The sequence below is a fragment of the Arachis duranensis genome, chromosome 2 (assembly GCF_000817695.3).
Source record: "Arachis duranensis cultivar V14167 chromosome 2, aradu.V14167.gnm2.J7QH, whole genome shotgun sequence".
NCBI classification, from domain to species: domain Eukaryota; kingdom Viridiplantae; phylum Streptophyta; class Magnoliopsida; order Fabales; family Fabaceae; genus Arachis; species Arachis duranensis.
The window spans coordinates 78,977,829-78,997,829 of NC_029773.3; the positions used below are offsets into that span (position 1 = coordinate 78,977,829).

The 20,001-nt window shown below is 30.9% G+C and overlaps 3 protein-coding genes across 3 annotated transcripts; 1 reads left to right on the forward strand and 2 right to left on the reverse strand.

Moving 5' to 3' along the window:
• Window positions 1-1,839: 1,839 nt before the first annotated feature.
• On the forward strand, window positions 1,840-4,144 carry LOC107475211 (protein PHLOEM PROTEIN 2-LIKE A9). The gene is made up of 3 exons (XM_016094837.3): window positions 1,840-2,012; window positions 2,884-2,963; window positions 3,617-4,144. Exons 1-3 carry the CDS (start codon window positions 1,962-1,964, stop codon window positions 3,987-3,989), a joined length of 504 nt encoding a protein of 167 aa, XP_015950323.1. The 5' UTR covers window positions 1,840-1,961; the 3' UTR covers window positions 3,990-4,144.
• A 3,343-nt stretch (window positions 4,145-7,487) lies between these two features.
• On the reverse strand, window positions 7,488-10,562 carry LOC107475279 (disease resistance protein RPV1-like). Its single transcript, XM_052257426.1, has 5 exons — window positions 10,428-10,562; window positions 9,182-10,286; window positions 8,685-8,960; window positions 7,875-8,589; window positions 7,488-7,621 (listed from the first exon to the last, which is right to left on the reverse strand). Exons 2-5 carry the CDS (start codon window positions 10,238-10,240, stop codon window positions 7,611-7,613), a joined length of 2,061 nt encoding a protein of 686 aa, XP_052113386.1. The 5' UTR covers window positions 10,241-10,286; window positions 10,428-10,562; the 3' UTR covers window positions 7,488-7,610.
• LOC110278245 (disease resistance protein RUN1-like) lies at window positions 10,424-14,038 on the reverse strand. The gene is made up of 3 exons (XM_021136491.2): window positions 13,368-14,038; window positions 11,150-12,086; window positions 10,424-10,882 (listed from the first exon to the last, which is right to left on the reverse strand). The coding sequence occupies exons 1-3, from the start codon at window positions 13,862-13,864 to the stop codon at window positions 10,424-10,426; spliced, it is 1,893 nt and encodes a 630-aa protein (XP_020992150.2). The 5' UTR covers window positions 13,865-14,038.
• Between the last annotated feature and the right edge of the window lie 5,963 nt (window positions 14,039-20,001).

A 20,001-nucleotide genomic window follows, 5' to 3' on the forward strand; every position in this document is an offset into this window, starting at 1 on the left:
TGATTTATAACATGATGTTCTTCTTACTTTGGAAAGTTTTAAGCTTGAAGATCATCTGGATCTCTTGGTGCGCAATGATGACCTTGCCACACACGCAAGTTATATCAGAATAACAGAATCCTTTTCTAATTACTTTTCACTAACTAACTTATTACTTAATTACATCATTACCCTTGACACTATGCTTAAACTTAAGTGTTCATAAAATAAAATATAAAGGAAAAGTCTATGGATAAGTAATTTTATTGAATTTTGACCAGCATGTAACCAGCAGAAAAAAGTGAGCTATTTGATGAAATCTTACACTAATCTCACACCATTAAATCATCATTAATGACTATTTAATGGCTACCAATCACAAAAATTACTGAGCTCCTAGCATTGTTCCAATATAAAAGATGGGAAGTGTAATAGCCAGCCATTGCCCAGCTTAGAATAATCCGTGGAAGGTGAAGTACAACTATAGACCATTATTGAAAAGCATATATGCTTTTCATACAATGGGGTTGTATTAATTCCGCTAACCATAAATGGCACATTTTATTTTACTTTTGGTTTTCTATTTCACCACTAGCTTGGAATATAATAATCCATTGTGATCCACTACTACTCCAATTCCAAGGACAGGAGGCACCGCGTATTCCGCGTTTGGCAAAACATTCAAAGGAATCAACCAACCGACCCTCATCGCCTTTAACTTGCGCATGTTGGCGTCAAAACTTTCAACTCCTCCGCTGAATCCAATTTCAGTTGGAACTTTTTACTTTGTTTCAGTGTGGCTTCTCAAAATAAGTTTAATGGGCTATCGTCAGAAAAGAATATCAAAATCAGTCCACAAAATCAGTCAGTTATGAGTATAAAATATATTAAAAATAAATTAAATCATTCTTATATTTATGTATAAATATATTAATAGCTAATTTTAGTGTACGAATAATATTTTTGTCAAACAAATTTAGCAAATATATATTACAGATTGATCGAATGGCTCACTCGTCTATTTAAAAAATGTAAAAAATTCAAATTAAATGAAGTTTAAATTCACCACAAATTAGTCATTAACTTATCGAATTATATCAAAGAATACCATAAAAAACACTTAATTGGATATTACTAACAATTTAACAGGTCTTAAATCAATATGTTAAAAGTATGATAAAAAAATATTTTACTAAAATTTATTAAAAATATATTTTTATTTCAATATATTAAATATATTAAAAACTTAAAAAGAATTCTGTTATTCTAACTTAATTGGTTTTTAAAAAGATTTGATGAATCAATTTGATTTTTAAATAAAACAAAATTACAAACGGACGATTCAGGTAGTAGAGATAGTAGGAATATGTAGAGGGTTTGCAGTATATTTATTTAATTTATTTGAAAAATATTTGAGTCAACATTTTTTATTAATGTTAGAATATATTTTGGTTAATATTTTATTTTTATAATATTATAATTTAAAATTTAAAATTTAGTCCTTAGTATTTAGAGTTATTAAAAATAATAAATTTTATTAGTGATATAATATTGTTCTACTTATATTTCATTGTTATCTCTAAATAGGGTGTCATATGAGATATGACATTTTTTTTTAATTTTAATTAGTTTCTTTTAGAAAGGTAACTCTCTTCATTGTATGGAATATAATTCTTGCAGGAAAGTTACGTTCACGCTATTTTCTTGATTCTTTATTTGTGTTAAAGTTATCCTATTCTTCTTTTCCTTTTCCTCCCTAAGATAACTTATTCTTAGCTTATTCACTCATGACTAGGACATGTTATTCCATTTTTATTCATGTATGTAGATGTAACTATAAATCAATGATCGCTGCTGCACAAATTTCCCTGTAACTTTGCTTAAGGAAACGAAATCACACATAAAGAAAACAAGAAAAGTGGAGAAAGATAGTAGCAGCAGATCAGATCAACATATAAAAAATTTTGGCTGATATTCTGAGGATGAATTTCAAAAAGCCTCATCACACCGCGGACCAGAATGCTATTGAGAAGGTGAGTGCACTTTTTCAAATATATATAATTCAAAGTTTATTAGATAGATTTGATGTGCCAAGTAGGGAGATTTATTTTTCCCCTAATATATACATATTATAATGAGAAATTGAGATTACGGAGACAAATGAAAATTATAACTACATATATATAATTTTTTAAAAATCTTTTCAATATTTTTTGTCTATTCCTATAATAACCACTTTTATATTTGGTCTATTTTGCACATTATTTTATTTCATAAGTTGTTATCTTTTATAGATTTTATTAGAATTTTTGACAAAAAAAAATATTATAGGTATATAAGAAATTAAATATTAATTATTTATCTTATAAGAATACATATTAGGTATTCATAATTTTCTTTTTTTAAATTATAACTGTTGTAAAAAGTTTGATTATTCAGCTATAACATGTGTTTAATTATTCTATTATAACATGTTTCATTATTCTTATAATTAATTACTTTGCTAAAAAAAATATATAAAAGAATATGTATGAATTAAACAAATATATATATATATATATATGATAATTAATTTGTTGACTGATTTTTTAATGTTTATAGAATATTTTTTAACATAAAATTCTAACTATATAATGAATTTAATTTTGATTACAACCATTTAAAAAGAGAAAGAAAAAAAAATGCGACTTACAGCCCCCCTGCTAGCAGTTAAATAATAGAACTATAGAAGTGTACGTAAGGAGATGGCATCAATCAAATGAATCAAGGTTGTTTTCCTAAATCAAGGGAATAGTAGTGGTTTCATGAAAATAGTATTTAATTTTTAAATTTTTTTTCATATTAAAGAACAATATTGTTTAGGGTCAAGTTGAAGATTATCATATAATGCCGTAATGCGTGCAGGATGCAGATAACTACACAATAAAACCAACTGGACTCAACATCGTCTGGGGAAATGATCCTCGATACTGGAAAGTAACCAAGTGAGTATCATAGTCACTTCAATTAAATTCTGTTCTCTTTTCCCAATTTTATCAAAATGAATATCGAATATTATATATCTTCGGGTCGGTGTGTTAGAGATAATTACTCCCTCTAACAATTTAAATTTTTGAATAAAATAGTATCATAATATAATATTAAAGTTTATATAATCTAATAAATTAGATTTCAGATTCTCATTATTCTAAAGAATGAATTTTAGTGTAAGACTAATAAGAAGAAAAAGAAAATTTATGTAAAAAAATTTACGTAAATTCAAAAAAAAATTATGTTAGAGACTATTAATAAATTTATATGTCTACTTATCAAATATATTTTGGACATGACACTAATTCAATACTTATTCGATACGAGTATCTTTTGTTTTTACTTGTATCTTAATTAAAAAAAATAAAAGAACACTTCTTTAGACACACTTCAACATATCTAAATACCATTACGTATTTTTTAAAAAAATATTATATATATCGTGTCCTCAGATTTTACAAAAAATTGAAATTAATGTGTCCGCTCTTGTGTTGTTTGTGTCGTGCCTGTGCCAAATAGGTTCTTTTTATTGGAGAAGTGGTATCATATGTCCTTACCATGCTGCATTCTCATTACACTCACATACACTATGATGACATGATTTCAGGAGCGAGGCAGAGTTGATACAAGTATCATGGCTGGAAGTATCGGGAGTAGTGAAGGCGTTAAAGAAGGGAAAGAAATACAAAGTTGAATTTGAGTTGAATGTGAAGCCTGGTGCATTCGGTTGGGATGAGACTCAAGTACTTGTGATGGCCAAAGCAGGCAAATCAGGGAGGTATTCATTCAAAGAAGCGAAACTATCAGGTAGTGAGGGTCGTCACGTGACCATTCCATCAAGTGAACCTCTTGAAGTGTCGTTCCCAGCAGCAATTTCAGACTCTGATGCCAATCTCTACTTTGGATTGTATGAAGTGTGGAGCGGTAAATGGAAAGGTGGCATTGAAATTATCAAAGCCAATGTCACATGCATCGATTGAGAGTGCACTACAAGTCTACAACAACATTATTATGCCCTTCGGCAGACATATAATTAATATATATATAAAGCAATAAAGGGTTTGCGTCTTTGCGATATTGCCATGCATGAAAATGATTGTAACAAGTCAATTGAATTATTATGTTTATGATGATATTTTATTCTGTTTTTTGTTCAGTATGTGTGTGACCAAGGCCATAATGTAATAATGTAAAGAATAATGCTACGCATCTAAGTCTATTTGTTAATCAAGTTCAACCAAGTTAATCTAATATAATAAAAATTAGTTATGACTAACATTATTCTAAATCTTATTCTTTAACTTGGTTCGACTTGATTCATAACAAAATTTGGATGTGTAACATTACTTTTACAAGTTCTCTTCCTCTTCAACCTATTGGTTGCTTTTTCGCTGTTTTACGGGCCACTACTTTGTTCTTACTCTCTTTTGTTTGCAATCACACACACTTTATGTACGAATTGGTGGCACAATCACGTTATCACGCTCATCTCACTTTGTCTCCCTCAAATATATGATATTCCATACATCTTTTTGAATTAGGAGAGTGAAAAACACCTATTCTATTGATGTACATAATCCTCTTTGATTTTCAATGACATCTTCAATTGATATTAACATTTTTGCATGGGATTTCAATTCAAATGTTGTAATTATTGAAATGAGTAATGATGCTGCTGAAATGATCCTGAGGTGTGATCTTTTTTATTTTTATTGTGTAATTTATATTCTCAAAAAAAAAATCTAAGTATCAAATTAAAACATCTAAAACTCCACTATATAAAACATCTAAAAGTCATACAAGCATTTTCTTTAATAAATTAGAATGGAGCGTTAATGATGTCTACATTGAAGGGTTATTTGAACAATATCTGGTTATTTTGATTCAAAGAATATTCAAATTTCAATTGATTTGAACAATCATACTACTAACGTGATATATGAGGCATGTTTCTATATTTTAAAAAAAAAAAGGTATCTAAGATAATTAGCATTCAAAAGTCATCTAAGAATTAGCATGCATAATATGCCCAATATAATAGTTAGTTGAGATTTAATGTAAAAATTGGTTGGTGTTCTTTCTCCTAGTAGAATTGTAATACTATATATGCTCAATAAATTTTTGAATGTACTTGTGATAATTTTTTTATTTATCTTGTTAGTAGGGACGACAAGATATAAGTGATATTAATTTATTTTTTTTTTTGGTGTCTAAATATGAAATAAAAGAAAAAAAATATGAGAAAAAAAAGAAGAGAAAAATCAAAGCTAAGTTAATGGGCTTGTTTCGTATCTAAACATATAAAATGATGTAAATCATTCTAAGGCCGAAATCATTTTACATACTCTTTGGCGTTTGAGTAAGTATTTTTAGTAATAAAATTAGCTATACCATTGGTTGTTCTTTGAATCAAGGTGATACTAGTCTCTTAAATTTAACTTAAAAGTCTCTTAAATCTTTTTCATTAGGTCACTTTTCAGAATAATATCGTCAAACAACTTTCTTCTATGTACTATAAAAAAAGCGTCTAAACAATTTGTCTCCCAAAAAACATTGCAAAAACTACATTTCCAAATAAGGATTAAATCCCTTCAAATAGCATGAAGCTCAGCCTGAAGAACACTAGCATTATCTAACTTTCGAAAACAACCTTTCACCCAACACTCATCCGAGTTACAGATAATGCATTTAAACTCTAATGGCCACTAAGAAATTTCTGACTAGCATCACAATGAGATAAGTGATATACAATAAAAATATAATTTTTTCTTAAAAGTGTACAAATCCATAAAAATAAATTTATTTTTTATTTAAAAAATATAAAAAAAACAATTGTAAAATCTTAAGATAATTATTTTTAGAGGTTAAAATTTTAGATTAGGGCTGTTAAACGAGGTAGTCCAGCCCATTTAGGCCTAGCCTGTTAAGCTCGTGGGTTAAATGGGTTGGACTGTTTAAGTTCGCTTCATTCACGGGCCATAATTTTTTAACCCAGACCGTTTATGGTCAGCCCGATGGTTAAACGGGCCAGCCCATTTATCTTTTTATTTTATTTTTTAAAAAATATTTTGACAAAAAATATTACTTTTAGGTCAAAAACCTTAAACAAATAATATTTTTTAGTTGATGGATCAGATTTTTGAGTCAATCGAGAGAAATATCTGCTAAAAGTGTAACTTTTTTTGAAAAAAATGTAAAAAAGTAATTAAACAGACCACCTATTTAGCCCGTGGACTTACCCGTTTAACCCGTCATTTTTTTCGGGTTAATCGGGTTCAGTCCGTGTAGTCCGAAAATTAAACGGACTTAATTTTAAAGGTAAAGCCTACCCATTTAAATAGATAAACAAGCTGATCCGATGGGTTTGGCCCATTTTAACTGCCTGTTTTAGACTGCAGTAAAACACAGGTAATTTTGAATGTATGTCACAAATTAAAAAGTTCTGCTAATACGTGTGCAGTGTGCTATGTGAGAATGGCAAAATACTGCTATGAATAAATATTAAAAATATTATAAAAAAACATTTCACTAAAATTTATTAAAAAGATAATTATTTTATATTTTTAATACATTGAATATATAAAAGTTTAAAAATTTTCTATCATATTCTTAGAATGTGCCTTTAGGACATAAAATGGATAAATCCCAGATTAAATTTTATTTCTTAACCTATAGTTAATCTACAGCTTCAGCTCAAACTAACAAGCTAAGTGGTAATACTTCTTGATGATCATCTAAACATCTCCCACTCTGTCATCTTCACTAGATGTATCTTGGAATTTTCTCTTTCTAAAGGAGTTTAAATTCTTCCTGAAAATAAGATATTAATATTAGTTTTATAGTAGATAAAATAATTAGAATAGGAAATGGAGAACAAATATAAGATAGAACAGTAGTGCAATTTTGTTTTTTAAGGAATGTTATGGACCATCATGGTCTGAGTTTTCAATGATGTAAATATAAATAAAAGAGAGGATAAAAGAAAATTTTCTCAACTTAGTTTTCAAGAACAATCACTTTGATCATGAATGCTTAAAGTTCTTTTAAAATCTATATCAAATCCAGCCTGCATCATAATATGAACAGAAGTAATAAATGTCTATTAGAAAATGAGTACTTACTTTTTCATCTCCACCATGGACAGTTACACTCTCATCTGCTACCATATCATTACCAGAAACAATACCTTCATCCTGTTGCTTCATGGTTTGGTCAATTGGATCATCATATATGAGATAAACTGTTGTTTCCTTCACTGTGATCCATACCCCAAAACAACAGCAATAACCTGCACTTTGTCACTGGCTTCAAGATTTGATAAGACACTCTGCCAGTCTTCACCTTTAAGTGAAGACAAGGTATCTCCCTCATAGATATGAGTGGTGGCTTTTGTGTAATTTATGATCACCATATTCTTTAGAGTTATCCCTTCACATGCTATGATGTTTGAGGAAGAAGAGTAAACAATGCACAATATCATCGCCTTCAAGCTGCGGCCATTAACTTTTGGAACTTCAAAACTCACAGAAGAACCTTCACTGCTGAAGGTTAACCAATCAGGATTGTTGTTTCCAGGAAGCAAAAAATCTCCAGCTAAATTGCTAGTAAGCTTCTGCAAAATCAAAATATAAAACCAAGAGAAAAAGAGATGAACTCTTTTGGTGATTAGCATTGTTTCTCTCAACATGTTTCTGTCTTATGAATTACACAGACCAACAAAAGATGTATAGAAAAAAGATTGAGACAAAACTGTGAAATTCTCTGAATGAGTGCTTTTGTGATTAAGCAATTCATTCCCATTTGGATTAAAATGATATTCAAGGAGTTCTCTGATCTAGAAATATAACCTTCACTGCAACAACTACCTAATGCTGAGGTATTCATATTTGAGACATGTGATGTTCTTGATGGTGCTTCCAGTTCCTTAAAATTTGTGACATTAGAAGAAACTAAATTTACATTTCCTGATATGTTTAGTTGTGAGCCACATTCCAATTGAAGATTCTGAACCTTTGGAAGCTCTTTAATGATGGATGATAGGCCTGCATGGGAACTACTGCTATTGGATACCATTATGGAAACAAGATTTGACAGGTCCAAATTTGTATGCATTTGGGGTGAGAGATTATTTGCTGGAGAGGTCCATGACCAGATGATTGAAGGAAACACATTACGACACAATCCTTCGAACCCACACAAAGAAATGTAAACAATGTTGTTTAATCTTGGTAGTGCATAGGGAACTTTGGTTATAGCAGTGTTATCTGCCATCAATGTTGTCAAAGATTTCATTTGTTCTAAGTCCTCTTCCAATTTGTCAATCTTTGTACATCCAGACAGAATGAGAGTTTTGAGAGATTTTAATTTGTAGATGCTTTTCGGAAGCACTCGAAGGCTTGTACAATCTTTCAAGTTGATTAGAAGAATTCGTTTGAGATGTCCAATGGTGTGGGAGATTGAACACAATCTTGGACAATCTTTGAGTATTAACTTTTTAAGATTGGGCAAGTATGAAAAGTCTGGAGTATGTGTCAAGTGTTCGGAATGACTAAGATTGAGAATTTTCAGTTTCTTCATCATCTGCAGGAATTTAGGAAAAAAAATAAAACAATGAAAGAGATACCTTATTCCTAATTGAAATAAGAATTAAAAAGGAAAAAAAAAACTATATATACCTGGCCCTTCTTCCATACATGTTGGAGGTAGCTATATTTTAAGTCAATGGCAACTAAATTTCTTTGATCAAAGTTTGCTTCTGTATATCTTGAAGGGCATCCATGCCAGCATAGCCATCGAAGGTCTGTCGAAAGGTGTTTGAAGTTTCCTTTAAGTTGAACCCCAGCAAGTTGAAGTAATCTGAGTCTCCTCATGTACTTAAATGCTTTGGTCTTCAAACAAATTGGATTCATCCTTGATAACTTCAAAGCAATTCCCTCGGTAGCTTTTGTTCCCTTCAAAATAAAATTAACAAAGAAGTAAAAAATATCAGTTAGATAACAAATGGCAGCTAAAAATCTTATGGGGTAAACAACTTCAATTGAGTTTTGAAGTCCAATTTGCTAGTAGGTTCAAATAGCTATAATAAAATCAAGTCTACCAATCCAAAGATAGCAGTGTTAATAAAACTGAAACTAACAACTTTAGGAAGAAAAATTATGTTTGGAATTCTTACCAAGTCTTTTGATAATACATCAAGCACATCCTCTGAATGCCATAACCTACTACGTTCTTCAGGTGTTGTTGGAGAACTCTCGCGAATGATTTCTCTTCCCATGTCTCTCAGCAAACCATGCATTCGAAGTTTATTCTTAGTGTCAACAGTTACAAGACATCGCTCCAAAAGAATACTTATTCCAATCCCAGCAGAATGTCCACAACCATTTAGTATATCAGTGACATCACTTTTGTCCATTCCAATAAAGAAAAAAGCTATATCAAGGAATATTTCTCTATCTTTGTCATCACTTAAACCATCAAAGCTTATCTTAAGCTTCTTTTGCACTTCTTTATTGGGAATGCTTTTGAGTTTGTTCAAGACACTCTTCCACTCTTTTATTCCTCTTTCAAACAAATGTGACCCAATGACCTCAAGAGCTAATGGCAAATTCCCACAATAGGAAATAACTTCACCACAAAGTGTAGCAAATTTTTTCCTAGGACGTGGTTCTTTGAATGCATGCCAACTGAAAAGTTCAATAGATTCTTCCTCATTCAACCCTTCCATTTTATATCTTTTGTCAATTTCAAGCCAACTAAGAAGTCTTTCATCTCTTGTTGTGATGATTATTATACTCCTTGGACAGAACCATTTATAGCTTGCAGCCAAAGCATTAAGTTGCTCTAATTTATCCACATCATCAAGTACAACAAGTATCCTTTTCTGTCCAAGCCTTTTCTCTAATATTGATTTTCCAGATTCTATGTTCTGTATCTTTATTTTTGTTGTCTTATAGACAGAAGAAAGAAGTTGCTGCTGCAAATGAAGGCCACCATTATCTTGATCCCAAACTTCCCTGATATTTAAGAGGAAACATCGACCATCAAACTGACGGAAAATTTTATTATAAACTGCTTTGGCAATGGTTGTTTTACCGATCCCTCCCATGCCCCATATGCCTAATAGTAGAGGATCTTCTGATTGATGGCTTTTTAGTAGTTCAATCAGCTCTTTTACACGAGATTCTACTCCTACTGGATGATTAGCAATGAACAATTCATTCATGTCTAGCATATGAGTAACATGTTCAACAATCTTCTTAATATCCTCACTTTCATTCCTGTACAAAATGAAGTGGAGATTAGATACACAATTGGTTATATGAGTATATAACCATTTTCCATCAAGAGAAAGAACCAAGAAAAAAATGTTGAACTTTTGGGATTTTTGGATTTTAAACAGCAAAAACATATTAAATTACCTCCAATTTTGAACAACAAATCCAGCAGTGGAGCCTACATCACGGAGTGCTTTCCTCCAATCCTGCTCTTTGACTTTATTTTGGGGGTTTTTCTTTATAAATTCTTCAAAAGCCTCTCCAAATCTACCAGCTTGATTTCGCACTTCTGATGGATCAACATGGTGGAACACTGGCAACACCTTTTGAGTTTGATTATTATAACATCTCATTATGTCTTCCAACTCCTGCAAGCACCATTTTGAATCTGCATAATTTGGTGACAAAATAATGATAGAAATTCTAGACTCTCCAATTGCTTTTAGAAGTGAAAGTGAGATATTTTCCCCTCTTGCTTCCTCATCATCATCCTTGAAAACATAGATACTAGCATTTTCAAGAGATGCATGAAGATGTGACATGAAATTGGAACGAGTGTCTTTGCCTCGAAAGCTCAAGAATACATCATAAGGCCTTTGCTGAAATAGACAAGAGGGAAAAAAATCAGTTACACTAACAATCATCAGTGCATTATGTTTCAATTTTCAAATGCACAATTTGATAGTATACTAGGATTTAGATGTAGTACTAGTCAAGGCATTAAACTTTCTTTTACAACAGCAGAATTTTGTTTTGTTTTCCATAGCATGTATGCATACACCTTGATTAAAAGTTTTGTTGATATATTTATAATATATAGAAGTTAATTCCTAAATGGTAAGTATATTTCAATTTCTGTTCTCCACTACCACATCACATCCAGCTTTTTGTAATATTTGAGTTACATCATTTCGGTCCATTCCAATAAAGAAATGACTCAAATAAGCTAGCACAAGAAACATTTGCTTCATGTCATATCCCAAAGAATCAATGCTTTTTCTTAAAACTTGCCATACATCTTGAAGGGGAAATCTTTTAAGCCTTTCCAATACACTCTCCCACTCTACTCTACCTTTTTCAAATAATACAGATCCAACTGCCACAAGAGCTAGTGGCAATCCATCAGAATATTCAAGTGCACGATTAATCAGATCAGCATAATTCCTTTCAGGAGTTGCTTTCTTGAAAGCACTCTGACTAAAAAGCTCAACACATTCGTTGTAATCCATTTCTTTCAGTCTGTAAACATGATTAATTCCAATCTCATTAAACTGATCATGTTTAGTCCTTGTGGTGATGATTATTATACTCCCAGGACCAAAGCATTCACAAGTTACAGGCAAAACCTCCAGCTCTTTTTCACTTCTCACATTGTCAAGTACAAGCAATACCTTTACACAACGAATTCCTTCCCACCATATAACACTTGTTGAGTCGAAATTGCAAGCTTTTGTTGCAACTTGTTCTTTGAGAAACAAAAGAAGCTCCTCTTCTATAATGCCCAAAGGCCACCTTCTTGGGAAATCCTCCATCCTTTCATCTATGTCTGGGACAAACTTCCTCACATCGAAATTGTGACTAATTTGATTGTAGAGGACTTTGGCAACTGTTGTTTTACCAATTCCTCCCATACCCCATATTGCCATAATGAAAACACTATCTGATTTCTTATTATCTAACAGTTGAATCAAATCTTGCACGTGAGAGTTTACTCCTACTGGATGTTCTGCAACGAATAAGGCTGTTGAATCTAGCAAAGAGGTAACATGTCCAACGATACTATCTATGGTTTTGCTTCTATCCCTGCAAAATGTGAATCACACAAGGTACACAATTACACAAATATCGTCCAATATGCACATTTATCACAAGAACATGGCTCATAAGGAATGAAGTTTCTCAAAGCATGAAATTTAAAAGTATATAGTATATACTCTTCCCATTTCATATCAAGTGATTCTTTTCATTTTTATTTTTGTTACAAATTAAGTGTCTTTTTCTAATTTCAAAATGTAGCTAATTAACTTTTTACTTATCATGCTCTCTACTATTAAACAGAAAAAGAAATTTAACAGATTAAAATATAGAGAAAAAAAAGGAGTAAATGGTTAAATTAGTCCTTGAAAGATTATCGTTCTTTAAATTGGTCCCTAGAAGATTTTTTTAATCAAATTCATCCTTTAAAAATTCTAAATTAGTCATGTTAGTCCTTCTGTGACTTTGTTTGTTCATGGTTTTAAAATTTACTAATGTGACACGTTAAATGACACTCCAACACACACTTAGAAGTCTTAATTGATTATTAACATGATTAGTTTATAAAATTAGATCAAATCAATCACCAATCAAGAAATTCTAATGTCTCAAGTTCTCTCCATAAATTAGGTTTTAATTTGATCTAATTTCATAAACTTATTATGTTGGTAGTCAATTAAAACTCTTTGATGTGTATTGGGGTGTCACTTAACGTGTTACATTAGCAAATTTTGATACCATCAATAAACAAAGAGACGGAAGGACTAACATGACTAATTTAAAATCTTTAAAAGACGAATTTGATTAAAAAAAATTTTCGGGAACCAATTTAAAGAACGAATAATCTTTTAGGGACTAATTTTATTATTTATTCGAAAAAAAAGTAGTGAAATTAATAGATAAAATAAAACCAATTTCACCTTGGAGAGGCAATATCATTTTGATAGGAACCAATAAAATTTTGATTTAGTTAATATGTGCCCTAAAATTTACAAATAAAAAAATTATTGAAAATATAAAAAATTTAAATCTCTAATACATTTGTTTTACATTTAAATAAAAATATTTAAAATTTTTCACTAATAAAAAATTTATTATGTACCTAAGAACACATATTAGTCCTAAAAATCCATAAAATTTTATATACAACTATTTTGCATGACATATGGTTCCACAACTCTTGATACCACATATTGTGGAATAAAAAATGAAATTGAAATGAAAACTAGCATTATAGTTGCTCTAACGATACTTTATTCCTTTCCTTTTGATTGTTTATATTTTCAACAAAATTTAACTGTGCACAACCAAAAAGAGACTTGTAATTACCGAAAATTGGTGAGAAACCTTGGTGAAATGGCAGCAGCTTCTTTTAGCGCGGTCATATAACTCACCACCTTGGCTTGATTGGTTGAAGTTCTTGCCAGAGTAGCCAACAAAGCTTCTCCGAAATGGCCACTCTGATTAAACACTTCCTTGGGATCTACCTCATAGAACACAGGCACAACTTGCTGACCTCTGCTGCTGCGATACTCCATTATTTTCTCAAGCTCTTTCAAACTCCAGGTTGTACAAGCAAAATCGGTAGTGAAAACTACGATAGAAACTCTGGATCCTTTGATTACGCTAGATAGTATGAGGTCTTTACTTTTTGGCTTCATGTAGTTGTCCAGAAAAAGATGCACTCCAGCACGTTTGAGAGCGCCAGAGAGAAGTGAAATGAAAGGATGGGAAGGGTAATGGGGTTCGAAACTTATGTACACGTCATACATGATTGTTCTGTGGGGATTGAATGTGAATTCGGGATCCTGGTTTTGGGAAAACATGGCAGGCTCAGCGACTGGAGCGATGAGGAGGATGAAGGGAGCTAGGGGAGAAGTAAACAGAGAGCTGATAGCTTTCAAGTCAAGTCAAGTCATCAAAGCGAAAATGGGGGAAAGATGGTGGGAACTAGAGGGGAAATAAACATGGTGGGGTGGCGGACTTTAACTTAAACATTATTAAATGGTTTAATAAAAAACAATAGAATAATCAAATTCGTGCGAAGATGAAGATGATGATTTTATTTGAGAAAGCGAGCGGACTAAAATGAATTTAATCAAACAATTTACGACATTATTTTCATCATACTTATATAATATCAACATATTTCACCATTAAGATATTATGTTGACATTTAACGGTCTAAGTATTATATTAAAGTTTCGGCTAAAAAATGAAAATTCACAAAAAATAAATTTAAGAAATTCAATTAATCATGTATAAAAATATAAGACTTTTAATTTACGTTCAAAATGAGAAAATAGAAAATAAATTCTCTCCATTTTTTTCAATTATTTAATAAAATGTAATTTTTTATTTTACAAAAGTATAAAATTATTTTTTATTTATTTATTATGTTAAAACTAATAAAAAATATTTTTATATTTTTAAAAATTTAATAATATCCAAAAAAACTCGTAATAAATAAAGAAATAAATAAATTTTATTATTATACTCAAACATAACTGTTAAATAAAAAAATTTACATGAGATATTTAAATTTAAAATTATTTTTATTCTTTTAAAAAATCTTTGAAAAATATCCTTTTTCTAAAAGTTTATTCAAACGAGTCTTTAAAACTGTATTTGTTTATATGCATAAGACACTACAAAGACATAAAATCATATTTGGTAGATAAGACATACACAAAGATATTATATCTAAAAATACTAAATTAATGTATTTTGTATCCATCTGACAAGAAGAACACAAAGATACTAACAAGAGACATAATTTATTATTTTTTTATTATTTTTATTATTTTTTATATTTACTTTTTATTATTATATTTTTTCTTTAATTGTTGAATAAAAAAATAAAAATAAATTAAATTTTTATAATTTAATTTAATTTATCACAAATAAAATACAAAAATACTAATTTTTTTATTTTTGTTCTTTATATTTTATTCTCAATATTTTATTTTGTTTTATTTTCAAAACCAAAATACAGTCTACGTAACTTCAAAGTTCTCTACTCTACAGGTGATGTTCAAGTTTAACTTAACTAACATATCATTTAAGGTGGTTACTCCAACAAAGGTTTTATGATTGTCATTATATGAAGATATTTTATTTTGACTATTGGATGATAAATTGTAAGGCTTAATTTTTATATGTTATAAAAATATTATCTTTATTTAAAATATGACTAAACAATTAAGTCATATTTTTTAAACAAAAATTATCATAAAAAAATATTTTTAGCATCTTCATTAAAGTAGTTGCTATCATTTTAATGACATTTAGTCTTTTTAATAATAAAATATGTCTGATTTAAGAAAACAAGACATGTTTTGTATTCACTTATTCTTTAGTAGATACATCCATATATAATTTTATTAATTTTTAATTAAGATTTTATATTTTTTTTAAATTTGCCTATAATGTAATCATCTGTTTTACATGTTTTACATGCATGTTTGATTTGATAAATAGATAAAAACTTTATAAAAATTAGTCATTAGGTATTGACTTAGTTTAATAAAATTTTTTGAAGAGGTATTTGTATTTATCAGTCATTAGGTATTGGCTTATGTTTTGTATTTAGTAAAATAAAAAACTAATGTGTTTGTACTTGTAGTTTTTAAAAATTATGAATATTTTTAAAAGTACATAATTTTTTTTTAAATTGTACTTATCAAAATTAAAAAATCTAATATAATTTCATACATTAATTAATATCAAAATTTAATTCTTATATTAATGTCTATTATAGTATTTTAAAATTTTAAAAGCTATTTTATCAAACGCATTTGTAGTTAATTGTGTTCATTAAAAACTATTTTTAGTTTAGTTTACCAAATACAAATGTTATAACTTTTAAAAATTAACTTTTATAAGCTACTTTTGAAAATATAAAAATTTTACCAAACTAAATCTTGATGTGATTCATTGTTATTGAGAAGACAACTACTTAAATTACCTAATTAACTAGTAATAATTATACAAACCAAAAGATTTATTAGATGTATTTGTTGGAAAAATTGAAGTTCAATAAGAATTTGTTTAAGAGCAGAAATACCAAAAATAATTTTTCATAACCTGTACAATTAAATAGACAATATTAAAGATACTCCAAGTAACAAATATAATGGATGAAATTAAATAATCAAACACCAAAATTTTATCATGAAACCTCTCCCCCCTCCTCCAAAAGATGGACAAAAAATTTACGGGACCTAATCCAGTAAAATCTTCCACTATCAAAATAATGGGTACACAACCAATCTTTCTAGTGGCACTAGGGCATCTCAAACAATCAATAAGATACATCATCAAAATTGATGGAATCAACATAAATCCTCCATAAAGTGGGTATCTCAAATCAGACAAAAGAAAAGACAATACAACTAGCATGTTATATCCTAATATTCATCTCTACACCAGGAATAACATATTAAAATTTTATAAAAAATGGAACGAATTTACTAGATCAATGAGATCAAAATGATACCACCATTTTTCTCCAATTCTTCTTCTCTTTGTCGAAACCACACTGCTTCGTTTCCTTTCATTCAAAATGAATGAAGCTTCTCTCTATCTCTCTCATGGCTTTTGCCACTTCTTTATTTATTTATTTTTGTTTTAAAGTTGTGTGGGCCCCACTTGAGGTTGGAGACCCACAATAAATCTCCCCCTTACCAACTCAAGTGGGGTTAGGCTGCTCTACCAAGTTTGCCTTCTATTTGCAGGAATCAAACTTTACTACAGATAAAATCTTAATCATCATATCTGAACTATTATCATCAGTATGGATCTTCTCAAGTGCATATGACTTCATCTCAAGCGCTTGATGTATTCAATGATATCTCACCTCTATGTGCTTTGATCTGGAATTAAATGTCGAATTTTTGCTGAGATGGATAGCACTCTAACTGTCACAAAATAATACAAACTTCTCTTGATTGATGCCTAACTGTTGTAGAAATTTCTTTATCCACAAGAGTTCCTTAGAAGCTTCAACAACAGCAATGTATTCTGCCTCTGTAGTAGACAAAGAAAAATATTTCTAAAGTCGAGATTGTCACGACACAGCTCTTCCTGCAAAATTCATCATATAACTAGAAGTAGACTTCTTTGAATCAAGATCTCCAGCCATATCTGCATCTGTGTAACCATCCAACACAGGTTGGCCACTCCCAAAGCATAAACAAACTCTGAAAGTACCATTAAGGTATCTGAGAATTCACTTCATTGCTTTGCCAGTGTTCCTTGCTAGGATTAGAGAGAAACCGACTAACAACTCCAATGGCATGAGCAATATCCGGCCTAGTGCAAACCATAGCATACATCAAACTGCCAACTGTAGATGTATACGGAATCTTCTTAATTTATGCTTTCTCTTTCTTACTTGTAGGACATTGTCGCGAACTCAGATTGAAATGACTAGCAAGTGGAGTACTAACAGTTTTGGAATTACTCATGCTAAACCTCTCTAAAACCTTCTCAATATACTTCTATTGTGACAACCACAGTTTCTCATTCTTCCTGTCACGAGTGATACTCATGCCAAGGATTTTCTTTGCAGGACCCAAATCCTTCATAGCAAAGAATTTGTTCAAGTCTTTCTTAAGACTTTCAATCTTCTTAGTGTCATGACCAACAATCAATATGTCATCAATATAAAACAAGAGAATTATAAAATCGTCATCAGAGAATTTCTTAACATACACAATGATCAGAAGAAGTCTTACTATATCCATGACCTTTCATAAAGGAATTAAACTTCGTGTACCACTGCCTTGGCGCTTGCTTCAACCCATATAAGCTCTTCTTCAACTTGCATACAATGTGCTCATTTCCTTTAACCTCGAAACTCTCTGACTGCTCCATATAAATTTCTTTATCTATGTCACTGTGAAAGAATACAGCCTTCATATCAAGCTGCTCAACCTCTAAATTCAAACTAGCCGCCAATCCAAGCACAACTCGAATAGAGGACATCTTCACAACTGGAGAGAAAATATCCTCAAAATCAATACCTTTCTTTTGCTCAAAGCCTTTCACAACCAATCGAGCTTTGTACCTTGGCCGTGAGACATTTTCATCTGCTTTCAATTTGAACTCCCATTTAGTCTTGAATGCTCTCTTACCCTTCGGTAGCATCACCAATTCAAACGTATAATTCTCATGCAAGAATTTCACTTCTTCTTGCATGGCCTTCAACCAATCTTCCTTATACTCAAAGACATAGCTTCTTGGCAGCTCTCTGGTTCTCCAGTCTCAATGTTCATCACATACTCATGAAGAGAGTATTTCTGAGAAGGATGACACTCTCTAGTAGATCTTCTCAATTCAGGCTCAACTGGTGGTTCAGGTGGGACTTTAACATTTGGTGGAACTTTTGCATCTGTCACCTCAGGTTGAGGTATAGGTTCATCATGCAAATAATCACTATCATTATCAACTTATACATCTCCCCCATTAACAGGAGGTCTAGTGAAAGGACCAAGTTCATCATCAGCAGAACGTCTAATAATTATTGTTGGCTTATCTGTCTTCTCAAGATCTTCAATAGTTTGGTCTTCAAAAAGAATCACATCTCGGATTCTAATTATTTTCTTGCTCACCGGATCCTATAATATGTAACAAATGTCTTCGTGACCATAACTCATGAAGATACACTGCTTTGACTTTCCATCAAGTTTGGACCTTTCATCTCTTGGAACGTGAACAAAAGTCCTACAACCGAACACTCGCAAGTGACTATAGGAGACATCTTTTCCTCTCCAAACTTTCTCTAGAACATCACCATTTAGTGAAACTGAAGGAGAAAGGTTTATCAAATCTACCGCAGCCCTCGTTGCTTCATCCCAAAAGGATTTAGGTAACTTTGCATCAGAGAGCATACATCTCACTCTGTCATTGATAGTGCGATTCATTTTCTCTACAACTCCATTATGTTGAGGAGTCTTAGGAATCGTCTTCTCAAGCTTGATCCCATATCCTTTACAATACTCTTCAAATGGACCCCTGTATCCACCACCATTATCTGCTCAAACACATTTCAGTTTCCTTCCTGTTTCTCTTTCAACACTTGCATGAAAGTGTTTGAAGATACCGAGCACCTGATCTTTAGATTTCAAAACAAAAGCCCACACTTTTTGAGAATAATCATCAATAAAAGTAACAAAATATGATGCATAACTTAGTGTCTTTGTATCTATAGTGCAAACATCAATGTGAACTAAATCTAGAATATTTGATCTTCTATGAGGTCCAGAACTATGAAATAATACTCTAGCATGCTTTCCAACAAAACAATGAGTACAAGTATTTAAAGTTGTACCTTTCACTGGAAGTGAGTGCTTCTTGGCTAAGACGTTTAGTCCTATCTCGCTCAAGTGACCAAGACGTATATGCCACAAATCAGAAGAGGAATCATCATCTACATTCTCCTCTTCTTTGCACAACTTTACTTGCAATCAGTAGAGAGTAGTGAGACTATTGTCTTCTTTAGCAACAATGAGAGCCCCTTTGATAATCTTACATTTTTCACTACCAAAGAAAGTGCAATACCCCTCTTGATCTAATGCCTTCACTGAAATAAGATTGAACCGCATATCTAGCACATGCCTAGCATTCTTCAACTGCAACTTGCATCCCATATTGATTTCAAGCCACATATCACCCATACCAATGATATCACACACTCTTTTATCTGTCAATTTGATCTTGCCAAAATTTTCAGTAGTATATAAAGTGAAAAATTCACGCCTTAGAGTGACATGACATGAGGCACCAGAGTCCATAATCCAAGTGAAATCATCACATACAAGATTCACATAATTTTCATCATATGTGATAAGAACATCTTCATAAACAATAACATCAATTTTTTTATCACTATCTTTACTTTTGTCTTTGTTTCTTCCCCTTGATTGTTTTTTTTCAAGAACTTACAATATCTCTTGATATG

What these genes read in the sequence shown, in the direction of transcription:
- LOC107475211 (XM_016094837.3), top strand. Translation starts at nt 1,962, where the DNA reads ATGAATTTCAAAAAGCCTCATCACACCGCGGACCAGAATGCTATTGAG. An exon ending in ACCAGAATGCTATTGAGAAG is followed by an intron (nt 2,013 to 2,883) that starts GTGAGTGCACTT and finishes TAATGCGTGCAG; the next exon opens with GATGCAGATAACTACACAAT. An exon ending in CGATACTGGAAAGTAACCAA is followed by an intron (nt 2,964 to 3,616) that starts GTGAGTATCATA and finishes ACATGATTTCAG; the next exon opens with GAGCGAGGCAGAGTTGATAC.
- LOC107475279 (XM_052257426.1), bottom strand. Translation starts at nt 10,240, where the DNA reads ATGCTAGACATGAATGAATTGTTCATTGCTAATCATCCAGTAGGAGTA. An exon ending in ATGTATTATCAAAAGACTTG is followed by an intron (nt 8,961 to 9,181) that starts GTAAGAATTCCA and finishes TTTATTTTGAAG; the next exon opens with GGAACAAAAGCTACCGAGGG. An exon ending in ATGTATGGAAGAAGGGCCAG is followed by an intron (nt 8,590 to 8,684) that starts GTATATATAGTT and finishes AAATTCCTGCAG; the next exon opens with ATGATGAAGAAACTGAAAAT.
- LOC110278245 (XM_021136491.2), bottom strand. Translation starts at nt 13,864, where the DNA reads ATGTTTTCCCAAAACCAGGATCCCGAATTCACATTCAATCCCCACAGA. An exon ending in AGGTTTCTCACCAATTTTCG is followed by an intron (nt 12,087 to 13,367) that starts GTAATTACAAGT and finishes CACATTTTGCAG; the next exon opens with GGATAGAAGCAAAACCATAG. An exon ending in AAGCTGGATGTGATGTGGTA is followed by an intron (nt 10,883 to 11,149) that starts GTGGAGAACAGA and finishes TGTCTATTTCAG; the next exon opens with CAAAGGCCTTATGATGTATT.